Source organism: Haliotis rubra, unplaced genomic scaffold, assembly GCF_003918875.1.
Source record: "Haliotis rubra isolate DU_JTF1 unplaced genomic scaffold, ASM391887v1 Scf510, whole genome shotgun sequence".
Taxonomy (NCBI): Eukaryota; Metazoa; Mollusca; class Gastropoda; order Lepetellida; family Haliotidae; genus Haliotis; species Haliotis rubra.
The window spans coordinates 398,645-412,187 of NW_025767203.1; the positions used below are offsets into that span (position 1 = coordinate 398,645).

Consider the following 13,543-nt stretch of genomic DNA (forward strand, 5'->3'; position numbering starts at 1 on the left):
ACTTGACATTGCTTTGTAACATAGATGTACAATAATTAAAGCTCAAAGATCACATTATGACGCAGCGAACTTCAACATACTGTAAATCATGAAATTAATGCGTCACGAATTTAATGCGATTGCGAGGGTCTAGTCTAAAATGCGTCACGAAATTAATGCGAGCTCAGGAATCTGTGTTGATGATAATATGTGACACCCTGAATCTTTGGTGTTGTTCGTTTTCTTTTCACACTTGTTATTTACCAAATAACCTGAATTGAGCTTATTAAGCAATGAATGGAAATGAGCTGACGATGTTTTGATTACGCTGCCTTGTTTGATCACGTGATTCCTTGCTACTACTTGTCTTATGACAACATGTATAAACGTAATCCGACTTGAAAGACACAAGTCATCTACCAAGGTGCAACAAACAGGTGGCTGGAGAATGTCCGGTCTGGCTGACGTGCTTGAGTGACTTTAAACAATGACCAGAGATAATTACATGTGGTTTAAGATACCTGTAATGAGGAAGTGACCATTATTGGTGTAATGTGTAGTGTCAACAGATTTACGTTTTCTGTCTTTTATTAAGTAGACATGGTCAGACTGATATGCGTCTGACCATGTTCATTGTGTTTTGTGAGTTCTGACAGATAGGCAGGAGCAGAATGGTGATAGCATTGATAAGCTAAGGACAGGATCTTGTACTCAATTCTTGCATGAACAGGAACCAGTGAAGCTGGATCAGAGTTATGTGGGATGATTTCTTGCACCTCATCACAATCCTGGCTCAGAGGCCCAGATAAGCTGCGTATCCGGGTAAAATATGCATAGAAAATTTCCAGTTACGCATTGAAAAATAATTGTTGCGTACCAATTACGCATTTAAAATGTTAGATACGCAAAAAGTTTAAAACAAATGCGAACGGAATATATTTATACAAATCGCTTGCGTAATGAAAAAGACATCGATTGCTATCAAGTTGTACTGTTAGTATAGGACTAGTGTTGTACTGTCAGTATAGCATGAGTGATTTTTTATGAAATCCTTTCCATTATATTTCAGTTGGTTTTGATTTGATTTTGATATAAGGCAGAACATACCTGCTTAGTAAAGTTACTCAATAACATAATACTTAGGTGAGTAAAATGACTGAAATATGCACATATTTGAAAGCAGTGGGTAATACCCACACAACATTGATAATACCCACTCCAAAAAAATACAGTGGGTACAGTACCCACATGAGCTAAATCTTATCTGGAGCTCTGCTGTATTTTCGACATGCTGCAACCTTTGGAGTTGCTCATTTGATACGTTGGCCAAGAGACTGTTGCAATAATCCAGTCGTGATAACACCAAAGAGTGCACAAGAGCATTGGCCGCATTTGTGGGAAGAAGGTGTCTGATAGCCCCAATGCTTCGTAGCTGATAGTGACAGGCCCTGATCGTCTGACTGATATTAGCTTCCCAGGAGAGTTCCTGGTCAAATAGGACTCCGAGGTGCTTGACTTTGTCTGAAAACTGAATGTCAGATTCCCCCACACGTATCTGCGTTTCCCTCACTTTTGTACGATTGGAACGAGTGCCCACTAGTAAAGCTTCTGTCTTGCTGTCATTCAGTTTGAGCATATTTGAGTCCATCCATCGCTTTATGTCATCAATGCAGATATCCATGTTTAGAAGATTCGACTGAGAGTGTAGCGGCACGAAACATCTTCATTAGTTGCGTGTCATCTGCATACAAGTGATGACCTACCTCATTGACAGATATCAGCTGACCTAACTTCATGAAAATTGTGTTGAGACATCTACAGCTTGACTGTCTGTCATGATTTACACATGGCACCAGTCTTGTGACAGAATCGTATGAAGTCCACCTCTATGTCAACAGACTTCTTCTTATGAAACTTGAGCGTGTTAACAAGGTCGAATCTGAGCTCGGCTACCACCTCCATATCTACGTTCCAGTCACTTGCCTTCTTTGTGATGTGCTGGTGACAAAAGACAGAATACTTGCACCAGACATCTATAAACAAGTGCAACACAAGAGTACAGTATCTGCTATTAACGACTGATGCAATAGTCTAGTTGGGCAACATGGGTGGCTGATGTGAAGAAAATACTCACCTCCCTTGTTGAAGTCTTGTGCAGGGAGTAGACAGCGTTGGAGGACAGGTCAAGACCAGCTCTCAGGAACTCCATATCAATACCTGGAACAGGAGTGAGTGAGTGAGTGAGGGAGGCAGGGATTGAGTGAGTGAGTCAGGGAGGGAGGCAGGGATTGAGTGAGTGAGTGGGAGTAAGGAGGGAGGGTGGAGGGAGTGAGTGGGAGGGAGGGAGGAGCAAGAACACTCCCACTTTTCTCCTGTTTTCAATCAACTGTTCAATCAATTTCATTGTGTCACATACTGAACGAAAAATGATAGGAATCAGGAATATCTTGAGGGATATGTTTTGTAGTGAAGACACAATTTCATTACCATATCCCAAAATATACTTGGCAGCATTAAAAACGCAATACAAATTCCAAAAAAAGATATTTAATACAACTCGACATTGAACACAGCACATGATATGTAAAATGATAAAGTTATCCTTTGTGAACAAAACAAAATTCAAATGGTACAGAAGATAAGTGTCTTTATGACGTCATATCACTGCAAACAAGCAGGGGGTCACAGATTTTCAGTATTCTGTGTGTCTGCCTTGAGTCCTGATGAGAGCCCGCACTCTGCTGCGCATATACGTGCACAGACAAGCATTGCACCTCTGTGGACATAACGCCACCATGGGACCTCTGCTGTCAGTTCTGCAATGGTAATGGGTGGGTTTGGAAGGGCTCGAACTCAGCGACTGAGCTCACCCCACAAATGCTCGATGGGGTTCATGTTCGGAGATCGAGATGGCCAATTCATCACTGGTTGTTTTTTAGGAAAGCCCGGGTGAACCTTGCTGTATGGGGGCGGGCGGGCGTTATCGTATTGAAAGATGAGCTGACCGTGGCCATTTTCCGCCGCCATCAGCGGAAGCAACGTTGGCCGAAGAAAGTTGTCAATGTACCCCTGGGTCCATGGATTACAATCAAGGATGATCTGAAGTTAACTTAGGGCTCCCCATACCATGACGCCTACGCCAGCAATTCGGTCCACTTCACCAATGCAGTTCGGCGTCAGTCTTTCACCTTGGCGTCGATAGGTTCGACGTCTTCCATCGTTGAAGCTTAAGTTGAATCTCGATTCGTCTGAGAAAATGACATTTCCCCATGGAGTGTTGCCCAAGTACCCCTGTTCTGGGCCCAGTTGAGTCTGTCGCGGCGGTGACGTGGCGTCAGGATCTGACCGATGTATGGGCGCGTAGACCGTGACCAGCAAAATGCCTACGGACGGTACGTGCGCTGATCCTTCTCTGTCTTGTCCCTATGGCTGTTTGTGCTGTTGGTGCAGCCGTCTGAAATCGTTTCCGGAGGTGCTGGAGGCGAATGTTTCGATCCTGACGTAACGTCGTTACACGTGGCGCACCTGGACGTGGACGGTCAGCAACGTTTCCTGTTGTGTTGAATCGGTTTCAAAGTCTGGATATGGTCGATGGATGGACATTAAAGTGCCTGGCAACTGCTCCTCCTGTCCCCTCTGCACTCAGCATCCCAATGGCCTGGTTCCTCTGATTGGGACAAGTGATGGGGAGCAAGGAGTGGATGATTTTATAGGGCCAAGGTATGGGGATTGCACATGCACTCCATGCATTTCAGGAATCTGTTGTGTTTGGGCGATTTGTTTCAGTTGGTGATTTTATGCTTATGCAAGGACAGTATCTTTCAGAGTTTGGATTCGACTTCAAAACACTGACCGTCACGTTGCCAAGTTATTTGACAAACTTGTGTGATTGTATCAATTTACTGTCGACGACACAATTCTAATTCTATATAATAAAAAAAATAGGTATTGCGGTTTTTAATGCAGCCAAGTATATATTAATGATCCCTAATTTTTTTCAGTATTTGTATTTCTCAACCAGAACACAAATAAAGACACTGCAACATGCATTTATTTTCTGTAAAGTTTATTGCAGTGTTCAGGTAATAGGGTATAGCCCTACCTGCATTGTGCTTGGTCCCAAATGGTGGGTTCATGATGACCGTGTCAAACTTCTTGTGTATAACACTTGTGATAAGTTAATACTCCATCAACTTCCTCACCTATCCCAAACCAAGCATCACAACTGCCAGACTCACTCTGCATCACAACTGCTTCACTGCTGCACTCCTCTGCACTTCTGCCCTGCATCACAACTGCCTCACTCACAACTGCACCCTGCATCACAACTGCCTCACAACTGCTCTACCTCACTGCACTCCCTCACTGCACCTGCATCACAACTGCCTCACTCACTCTGCACCCCTCACAACTGCCCTGCACTCACTCTGCACCCTGCATCACAACTGCCTCACTCACTCTGCACCCTGCATCACAACTGCCTCACTCACTCTGCACCCTGCATCACAGCTGCCTCACTCACTCTGCACCCTGCATCACAACTGCCTCACTCACTCTGCACCCTGCATCACAACTGCCTCACTCACTCTGCACCCTGCATCACAACTGCCTCACTCACTCTGCACCCTGCATCACAACTGCCTCACTCACTCTGCACCCTGCATCACAACTGCCTCACTCACTCTGCACCCTGCATCACAACTGCCTCCACTCACTCTGCACCCTGCATCACAACTGCCTCACTCACTCTGCACCCTGCATCACAACTGCCTCACTCACTCTGCACCCTGCATCACAACTGCCTCACCACTCTGCCCTGCATCACTGCCTCTCGATCCTCTCTGCATCCTGGCTGCCTCACTCCACTCTGCAACCTGCATCACAACTGCCTCACTCACTCTGCACCCTGCATCACAACTGCCTCACTCACTCTGCACCCTGCATCACAACTGCCTCACTCACTCTGCACCCTGCATTACAACTGCCTCACTCACTCTGCACCACACACGACAGGTGTATCACTCAACCTTCAATCAATATGATCACTACCTCACTCACCCTGCTCCAAGCATGCCTCACTCACCCTGCTCCGAGCATGACAGATGCCTCACTCACCCTGCTTCAAGCATGACAGTTGCCTCACTCTGCCTGCTCCGAGCATGACAGACTGCCTCACTCATCCTGCTCCACCCTGCATGACAGTTGCCTCATTCACCCTGCTCCAACCACTCTGCAACCTGCATGACAGTTGCCTCACTCACTCTGCTCCAAGCATGACAGTCAGTTGCCTCACTCACCCTGCTCCGAGCATGACAGTTGCCTCACTCACCCTGCTCCAAGCATGACAGTTGCCTCACTCACCCTGCTCCAAGCATGACAGTTGCCTCACTCACCCTGATCCAAGCATGACCCAGATGCAACCTCATCCTCTGCCTCACCCTGCTCCAAGCATGACAGACTGCCTCACTCACCCTGCTCCGAGCATGACAGTTGCCTCACTCATCCTGCTCCGTGCATGACAGTTGCCTCATTCACCCTGCTCCGTGCATGACAGTTGTCACACTCACCCTGCTCCAAGCATGACATGTCAGTTGCCTCACTCACCCTGCTCCGAGCATGACAGTTGCCTCACTCACCCTGCTCCAAGCATGACAGTTGCCTCACCCACCCTGCTCCGAGCATGACAGATGCCTCACTCACCCTGATCCGAGCATGACAGTTGCCACACTCACCCTGCTCCGAGCATGACATGACAGTTGCCTCACTCACCCTGCTCCGAGCATGACATGACAGTTGCCACACTCACCCTGCTCCAAGCATGACATGACAGTTGCCTCACTCACCCTGCCCCGAGCATGATGGCCCCAATGCTGAGTACACCGCAGCCTACTCCCAGGTCAGCTATCAGCTTGTCCTCAATGTCATCATACCGAGTGTGGATGGTATGCAGCATACAACCTGTACATATCAGCAGTAATGTTACTGGCACGTCCCAAACGCTGATGCATCATGTCATGTCTCTTTTCCTATTGATATGAAAATCATCTTTCCACAATCAGTAGCAGGGGGTCAAATTTCTTCAGAAAGCCAAGATTGTGAAGGCAAAGTCAAAAAGATTGGCCGCACTCAGCAATATTATAGCCATATGGTGCTGGTCTGTAAATAATCAAGTCTGGACCAGACAATCCAGTGATCAACATCATGAGCATCGATCTACGCAATTTGGATAAAGTGACAAGTCTGACTACCTGATCCCGTTAGTCGCCTCTTACAACAAGCATGGGTTACTGAAGACCAATTCTAACCCAGATCTTCACGGGTCTTTCACAAAAATAATATCCTTGAGACAGAAATAAATGTTCTCTTACAAATGTGGTTGAATGATACTTTAAACACTACATTTAAGTGCTATAGATCCAGCAGAAAGCCCAAAGTGATGCAGCTCTACATCTTCTGTTGAACCCGTGACGTGGGTATAGTGATAAGAAGCCAGGATTCAAACCAGTGATCACATGTGCCAATGCTATGCAATAGACATTCTGCCTGGCCCATCATCAAGGAAATAATCAAAGATTATATATTCAAGGTATATATAATATCTGTTAAAACCACTACAAAAAGTGAACTGGGTGGTGTCAACATCAGTAAAGGGGACAAACTTCTTGATTACGATTGCTTATCTGCAGTGTGATCTGTGTCACTGAAATTTGTATTATGTCTGGTGCGAGGATATTGGTAGCGTGATCTGAGTACCTGCAATATGTGGGGTGGTGGGATACTGCTCCAGCACAACTTTGGGTTTTTCAAACACGTCAACATCCTGTAGGTGGCTCTCCAACTCCTTAAGTTTCATCTTGGTACGAGGCATGGCGGACTGAAACACAGCGATGATTGCTTCGTGATAATACTCAAAGACCAAAGTTATCATGACACACAAACACAATGTAATGTAGTGAGTGTTGAGTTAAGGTATGGTAGCAATCAACAGAACACCTGACATGTGCAAATGAGCCACAACACAAGAGTTGTTTCACAAGCAAGTTCACACAGTCAGTAACAAGTGTGTCCACCTTGTGCATTGATGCAAGCCTGGCTCCATCGCATCATTGAGGCCAACTGAGGCCATTAACGTAAATGAAAGTCCTCGGGAAGATCATTCCATATCGGATTAAGGATTTTGGCACAGTTCATGCATGATTGTTAAAAGTGTTACGATGATGTCATAAACTTCATTCCATTTCATCCAAGATGTGTTCAGTGGGTGCAAATCAGAGTATCAGCAGGAAACGTGACTCATCAGCCTTTTTTCCGCTCACTCTCTCCATTGTGTTGTCTGCACCACTTAAACAGGGGTTCAAAAATCCCATCGCCTGACGCAAGTCAGTTTTTATTTCGGGCAATCAAATAATGGTATCTTACTTGTCCGTGGGCTACTAGATAATTTCCACTTATGGTTTCAAACTGCAAATAAACATTGATTTAATTTCATATCTGCTCAAAATGTAGCTATTAAATTTTGCAATGATAATAAAGTAGAGTTATCTTTCTTTGCTATTTATCACTTTTCAATAAATAGTCCAGTAACCCCAGCTTGACATTAACATCAAATACCATGTTGATTTCTTCTTTCATAATTACATCATCATAATTATGTCATAAAATCAGGGCAAGTGGAAAATTAGTCAGGACAAGTTACTTTCTTAAAGTGACTGGCCCTGTGGCAAGTGGCGTTTTATAAAAAATTGAACCCCTGCACTAAGGACAACAACGTTGATGTTCTCTCATCAGAATTGGCCTTTGGGCTGGGCATCTTGCACGGATGCCGCAGTCGCATACATGTTGAATTGTTCTCGCAGATGCACCTCAGTTGCTAGGTATGGTACAAGCTGTAAGAGTAGTTGGCTGGAACCTGTGTCAGAGGTGCCTGGTCCGAATTCAATGGTCTTGACACTGGGCCATTACTGATGCTCAACTACAGGGATGGTCAATAACTTATTTTGCTGAAAATGTTGTTGTAAGGGCCAAATGATGTTTCTATTGTTGTTGAATTGAAAAGCAGCAGCATCCTGCAAGGTACCAGACTGAAGCATACCAATAGGATTCCATCTGTCTATGAATAGAGGTGTTTTTCTGACTTCTTAAAACAGCATTATGTGAGATTGATCAGCATCTTAAAGTTAAGCTTAAAGTGGATACTGCTGGCCATTTCTCTCAATCATGTCATCCTTCTTGCAAATTTTATTCATATCTGCTACCATTTCTAGTCTGATTCAAATCCAAACATTCATTTGCAAGATTGCAAGATTGCCAAGGAAAGAATTCCATGTCACAAACATTTGCCTCAAAGTAGATCAAGGGGGTTATAAGAGGCTGGCACGTATATAACCACCACCCAACTAGAACTACATGTACATGACATGACCTAGATTTATAGCCAATGTAATATCTAAAATAATCACATCATTAGACGGGAGGAATGGCAAAATGGAACTATCATCTCATGTCAGTGGTAGAACAAATGCTTTGACTCTGCATACCAGTAACATTTTTCAAATTCAAGTATTCTGAAGGTGGTGGTGGAATTGGGTTTAACGTCGTGCTTGAGAATATTTCGCTCATATGACGACGTGCATGCGTGTGTATGTGTATGTGTGGCTGCTTGTACTAGCCCAGACTGAAGCTGGTTTTATAGTGCTAGCCCACTGAGATACCATGCCGCAGTGAAGCAGAAATACCCCTCTCAGACACATTATACTGACTCCGAGCCGACCAGTCCTTGTTGTACCCATTAATGCCGAGCGCCAGACAGGGACCAACAAGTACCATATTTTAACGTCTTTTGGTATGACGCGGTCGGGGATCGAACCCGCGACCTTCCGCTCTCCGGGGCGGACGCTCTAACCACTACATCATAGAGGCGGTCAGTATTCTGAAGGACAACAATAGTCACACGTGTTATGACGTAATAAACCGTTTACTTGGGGACAACATACGGGGTTGGTTATCATAACTATTATTGTGGATAGGTGTTATAAATTATATCAACTAGTGGTGGTCTGATTAATTGAAATAATCGAAGATTGGTCGCAATGACTAAACGACCAAGCAATCGATCATGTTTTCTCATAATCAAACACAAACAATTTTGGAACCCTTATTTTGCTTTAACAATATTTTTAACAAGGTTGGTTTTGTCTGTTACATTTCATAAGCACAACCAGCTCGTTCCAAGCCAGGATTGAATTTATCTTCAAGACTCCAGGAGCTTTAGGTTCCTAACATATTAGTCATGCTTTAATTAAGATGTTAAATTTGCAAATGTTTTGCAATTTGCTAAAAAAATCGAAAGAACAAACATAATCAGGAAAATTTGATAAATGACGCTAACCAATTATTTTCGATGATCGATCGGTTGTGATGAACCAATCATCAATTATGAGATTTCAACAACTTCCCAACACTAATATCAACCATCTACACAAATCACACCTTGCTGTTTTCCAGCTTTAGTGAGATGGTCAGCTAAGGCCGCGTCGGGTGTGATTACTCACTGTGAATCCATTGACACGTGTTCACACCAAAACAGTAGATAGGGTACCGTATAACAGGGTTCGATATAACATTAATTTTACAGCTCAAAGTCGTGAAGGGTTTCTAACAGCGACTCAAAACATGACCACATCAATACAGCTCAAACTGAGTAGTCGCCATTTCGACCGTGTTTTAACGGATGATTTCGTTCCGAGAACATTTATTGGAACGAGAATTATTTATCTGTGTGATTTACTTGATATCTGACGAGATTATTTCTTCGAACCTCTGTCTCGAAGATACCATTAGTGTAAATTGTTGTGTGAATCGTTTACTGTAACTATTGTTATTTCTGTACAGTATATAATGCTAGAACACTGTTCCTGAAACGCACCTCTTCGAACAGAGTTGTGTATCCTCGCAAATACAGTCGGTGCACAACATACTAAGTGATAATTAGTGTGTTATTACATATTTTGCAAAATATTGTAAAATCCATAAAATACACCTCCTCAACACATCCGAATATCTTTTTAATACTGGGTAAGACCTCCATTTGATTGTAAATTGATATTTATTACTACAACCACATTTCTAATTAATGTTATCACCGGGTATACCCTTGTAAATACGATTCAGCTACGACTTCCGGTTCTTTCCCACGCTTGTTTTGGAAAAGCCGGTCTATCTTCAAAAACTCATGTAAGTTTGGTGTAGTTGTTAAAACATCGTTTAAATTACTTCCATAGTATTCCCATATGTATCTGTTCCTTATTCTATTCGAATTCACCGTTGATCATGTTTCATATTTTATTCTGAACAAAGAAATATAAGTATGTGCGGTTTTCGATCTACCAAGCAAATGAATTGAACTGGCTCAGTGTTGTTTTGTTTTCAGATTCTATAAAACGTTAGTCCGAAGTAGATTGATTTCTCCCACCCTTGTGTTGTTTCTCTACATAACTACTTCTTGAAACTATAAACCTCAAAGAATTATCTTTGGAATTTGAACAGGATAAACATTTATTTTATGCCAACCACTGAAACTAGTGAAAGTAGTAAATGCCGCAGGACATTTACTTATGTGGAACATGTAGGGGTAACTGCCGACTTGATCTAGTCTCTTGAATAATTACACCACAGTCTGTTGGTCTCGAACCTCAATTTGAGAACCTGGTAACTCCAAACCTTAGTGCAATATGTATTTGCTTTCTTGGGTATTCATGTCATGTAAACAGCATTGCACAAAGGATAACACTCTGGAAAAAATAGTTTGTTAATCAGACATTTCAGGACATTTCTAAATCTTGAAGTATATAAATGGTTTCAATATGTGTCATAACCAATACCAGTGTCAACCAATTTATGCTTTGTTGAGTAATGCTGTTTAGCAGCACAAATTTGATTAAGAGAAATATATTTTTGTCTGAAATGAAATTAGATAATTTTAGAAATGTAATTGTCTTGGCGATATTTTGACCTACAGATTGTTTTCTTTCACACTTGGCATTTGGCTCCTGTCTGTGGTTGAGAAAGTGTGTGTCCAGCAAATTCAGTGGCTTAAATGTTTTTGGCTGCCAAGATAATATTGGTAGGTGCCAGGCAGCCACCATGGAAAAAATCAAATGTTGAAGTCTGACTGACAGGGACACATTCCCACTACTACTCAATATCTCTGACCTCTTTATTTTGCTAACATGTTCATTCCTCAGTAAATCAGTTGTTTCAGCTTCTGTGAGATATCTCCAAGATGGATGCAGATTTGTATGATGAGTTTGGCAACTACATTGGCCCTGAACTGGACAGTGATGATGATGACGATGATGATGAAGATGATCGTGATGATGAGGAATACATGGACAGAGATGTGAGTGAAGGATAAGATAAGGATATTATGAACATCAGTAACACTATTCCCTGATAATGTTGAAACTAACATGCCTTGAGCATGCACTATTGCGTGGATATGTGCGCTATATAAATATCCAATGATAACAAAAATACAAACAAAATACAACATATTATTATGAATGGACAGTATTTGTGAAAAGTTGATCATGTGAGAAAAGTTTGTCATGTTAACACCTATGAAAGTATATTGAGTTAAAGCTTTTCATTGATATTGTTGAAATTTTGAAGACAGACTTTAAAAATTATTCCAATCTTGAAAAATGTGAATGTTGATCCAAGTTGTCAATTTGTCCGAATTTACCTGTGAATGTCTGAAATGTATTAGAGGCCAAAATGGTGATGTTGATTGTTATTTGGCCAGGATGATGATGACGGAGATCATGATGACATGGATGACCAGCCAGAGATGTCCGTAGTGCTGCATGAGGACAAAAAGTACTACCCCACAGCGGAGGAGGTGTATGGGCCGGACGTGGAGGTGGGTGCGACTAGCTGTGATAACAGGAGGGCCAGAAATAAATATCCATGTTTTAGTGTGGGAGTCACTGGGGTGCCAGGGAAGCAGTGGGGTAGCCTAGTGGTTAAAGTGTTTGCTTATCACACCACAGACCCGGATTTGATTCCCCACATGGGTAATATGTAGGGCTGCAACAAATACACTATGTGGCGTGTATCATGAATATTGGGTAACGAATACGAATCATTATTCACGAATACAAAATTGTAGTTAAGTGATTGATGTACAATATGGAACGCCCATGTTGACAGTTTTGATTTGTAACAGCAATAACCAGTGATCTCATGACACTCAAATTTGGTATGTAATAGTTATAGTCGACAGTACCATGTGCGGCCTTGGCAAACTGACATGACTTGCACTACTGCAATGCTAGTACATATTCTTGCATATCTCACTTTCCAAAAGTACACAAGGGTTCAAGAGTAAAACATGCTCCCTTAAAAAAAAATCATAAATATTCGTTAATATTCGGTTCTGGTGACCACGAATAACGAATTGAATTCATGAAGGGCTACGGTTCGATTCACCGAATATGCGAGTGAATCGTTACACCTTAGTAATATGTGAAACCCTTTTCTGGTTTCCCCCACTGTGATATTGCTGGAATATTGATAAAAGCGACGTAAAATGCTACTCAGGTACTCCGGGCTGGTGGACACAGGGGTGGGTGGGTCGTGGGGGTTGGGTGGTCCCTGGGGATGGGTAGGACCAGGCACCCATAGGACTACAGGTACCTGTGTTTAGACACATATATTTTTTTAAAACACTACAATAAAACTCCATGTTTACATAACAGACTGCTCATGTTCACATTTCTTTCTGACTAAACACACTTTTCTTCTGACTTATGCATGTTTGAGTTAAGACAAGGCTTCAATCAATTTCAGCATTTACATGAGCCAAACGTTTTATGCTTGTTCCTAAGTGTGTTTTTCAAAGGGTTCCAGTAAAACATTACCATTGAGACATTTTGTGTCCAACTCAGGGGTTCAAAAATCCCATCGCCCGACGCCCGGGACAAGTCAGTTTTCATTTCGGGCAATCAGATAATAGTATCTTACTTGTCTGTGGGCTACTAGATAATTTCCACTTATGGTTTCAAACTGAAAATAAACTTTGATTTAATTTCATATCTGCTCAAAATGTAGCTATTAAATTTCGCAATGATGATAAAGTAGAGTTATCTTTCTTTGCTGTTTATCACTTTTCAATAAATAATCCAGTAAACATTAACATCAAATACCATGTTGATTTCTTCTTTCATAATTACATCATCATGATTATGTCATAAAATCAGGGCAAGTGGAAAATTAGTCAGGGCAAGTTACTTTCTTAATACTTTTTTTAACCCCTGCAACTCCTCAAACCTCGACTGATAGGGGCTGGGTACCAGGAATCGGGTGTTTCAACTTTCAAAACTAAACATAACCTGTAGCTAAATACTATTCATCCCAAATTGTGTTATGTATGACAAAGGTCTCTTCACCTCTTTGTGTCTGGGCGGTGAGGTAGCCTAGTGGTTAAAGCGTTCGCCCATTTCTGGTGTCCCCCGCCGTGATATTGCTGGAATATTGCTAAAAGCAGCGTAAAACCCAAGTCACT

At 42.4% G+C, this 13,543-nt stretch overlaps 2 protein-coding genes across 2 annotated transcripts in view; one reads left to right on the top strand and one right to left on the bottom strand.

Moving 5' to 3' along the window:
• Window positions 1-1,152: 1,152 nt before the first annotated feature.
• On the bottom strand, window positions 1,153-9,694 carry LOC124292269 (rRNA N6-adenosine-methyltransferase METTL5-like). The gene is made up of 6 exons (XM_046729331.1): window positions 9,531-9,694; window positions 6,733-6,853; window positions 5,823-5,937; window positions 4,082-4,146; window positions 2,114-2,196; window positions 1,153-1,977 (listed from the first exon to the last, which is right to left on the bottom strand). The coding sequence occupies exons 2-6, from the start codon at window positions 6,845-6,847 to the stop codon at window positions 1,813-1,815; spliced, it is 543 nt and encodes a 180-aa protein (XP_046585287.1). The 5' UTR covers window positions 6,848-6,853; window positions 9,531-9,694; the 3' UTR covers window positions 1,153-1,812.
• Window positions 9,695-10,109: 415 nt separating this feature from the next.
• LOC124292262 (116 kDa U5 small nuclear ribonucleoprotein component-like) overlaps window positions 10,110-13,543 on the top strand; it is a 49,819-nt gene continuing 46,385 nt past the window's right edge. Inside the window, 3 exon segments of the mRNA XM_046729324.1 lie at window positions 10,110-10,212; window positions 11,231-11,377; window positions 11,783-11,899. Coding sequence (XP_046585280.1) covers window positions 11,261-11,377; window positions 11,783-11,899 — 234 coding nt within the window. The 5' untranslated portion in view covers window positions 10,110-10,212; window positions 11,231-11,260.

Bases quoted from the DNA above. Each gene is read 5' to 3' on its own strand.
- LOC124292269 (XM_046729331.1), bottom strand. From the start codon at position 6,847: ATGCCTCGTACCAAGATGAAACTTAAGGAGTTGGAGAGCCACCTACAG. The intron at 2,197-4,081 runs GTAGGGCTATAC...CTCCTGTTCCAG, and splicing joins TGGGACCAAGCACAATGCAG to GTATTGATATGGAGTTCCTG. The intron at 1,978-2,113 runs GTGAGTATTTTC...TTTTGTCACCAG, and splicing joins ACAAGACTTCAACAAGGGAG to CACATCACAAAGAAGGCAAG.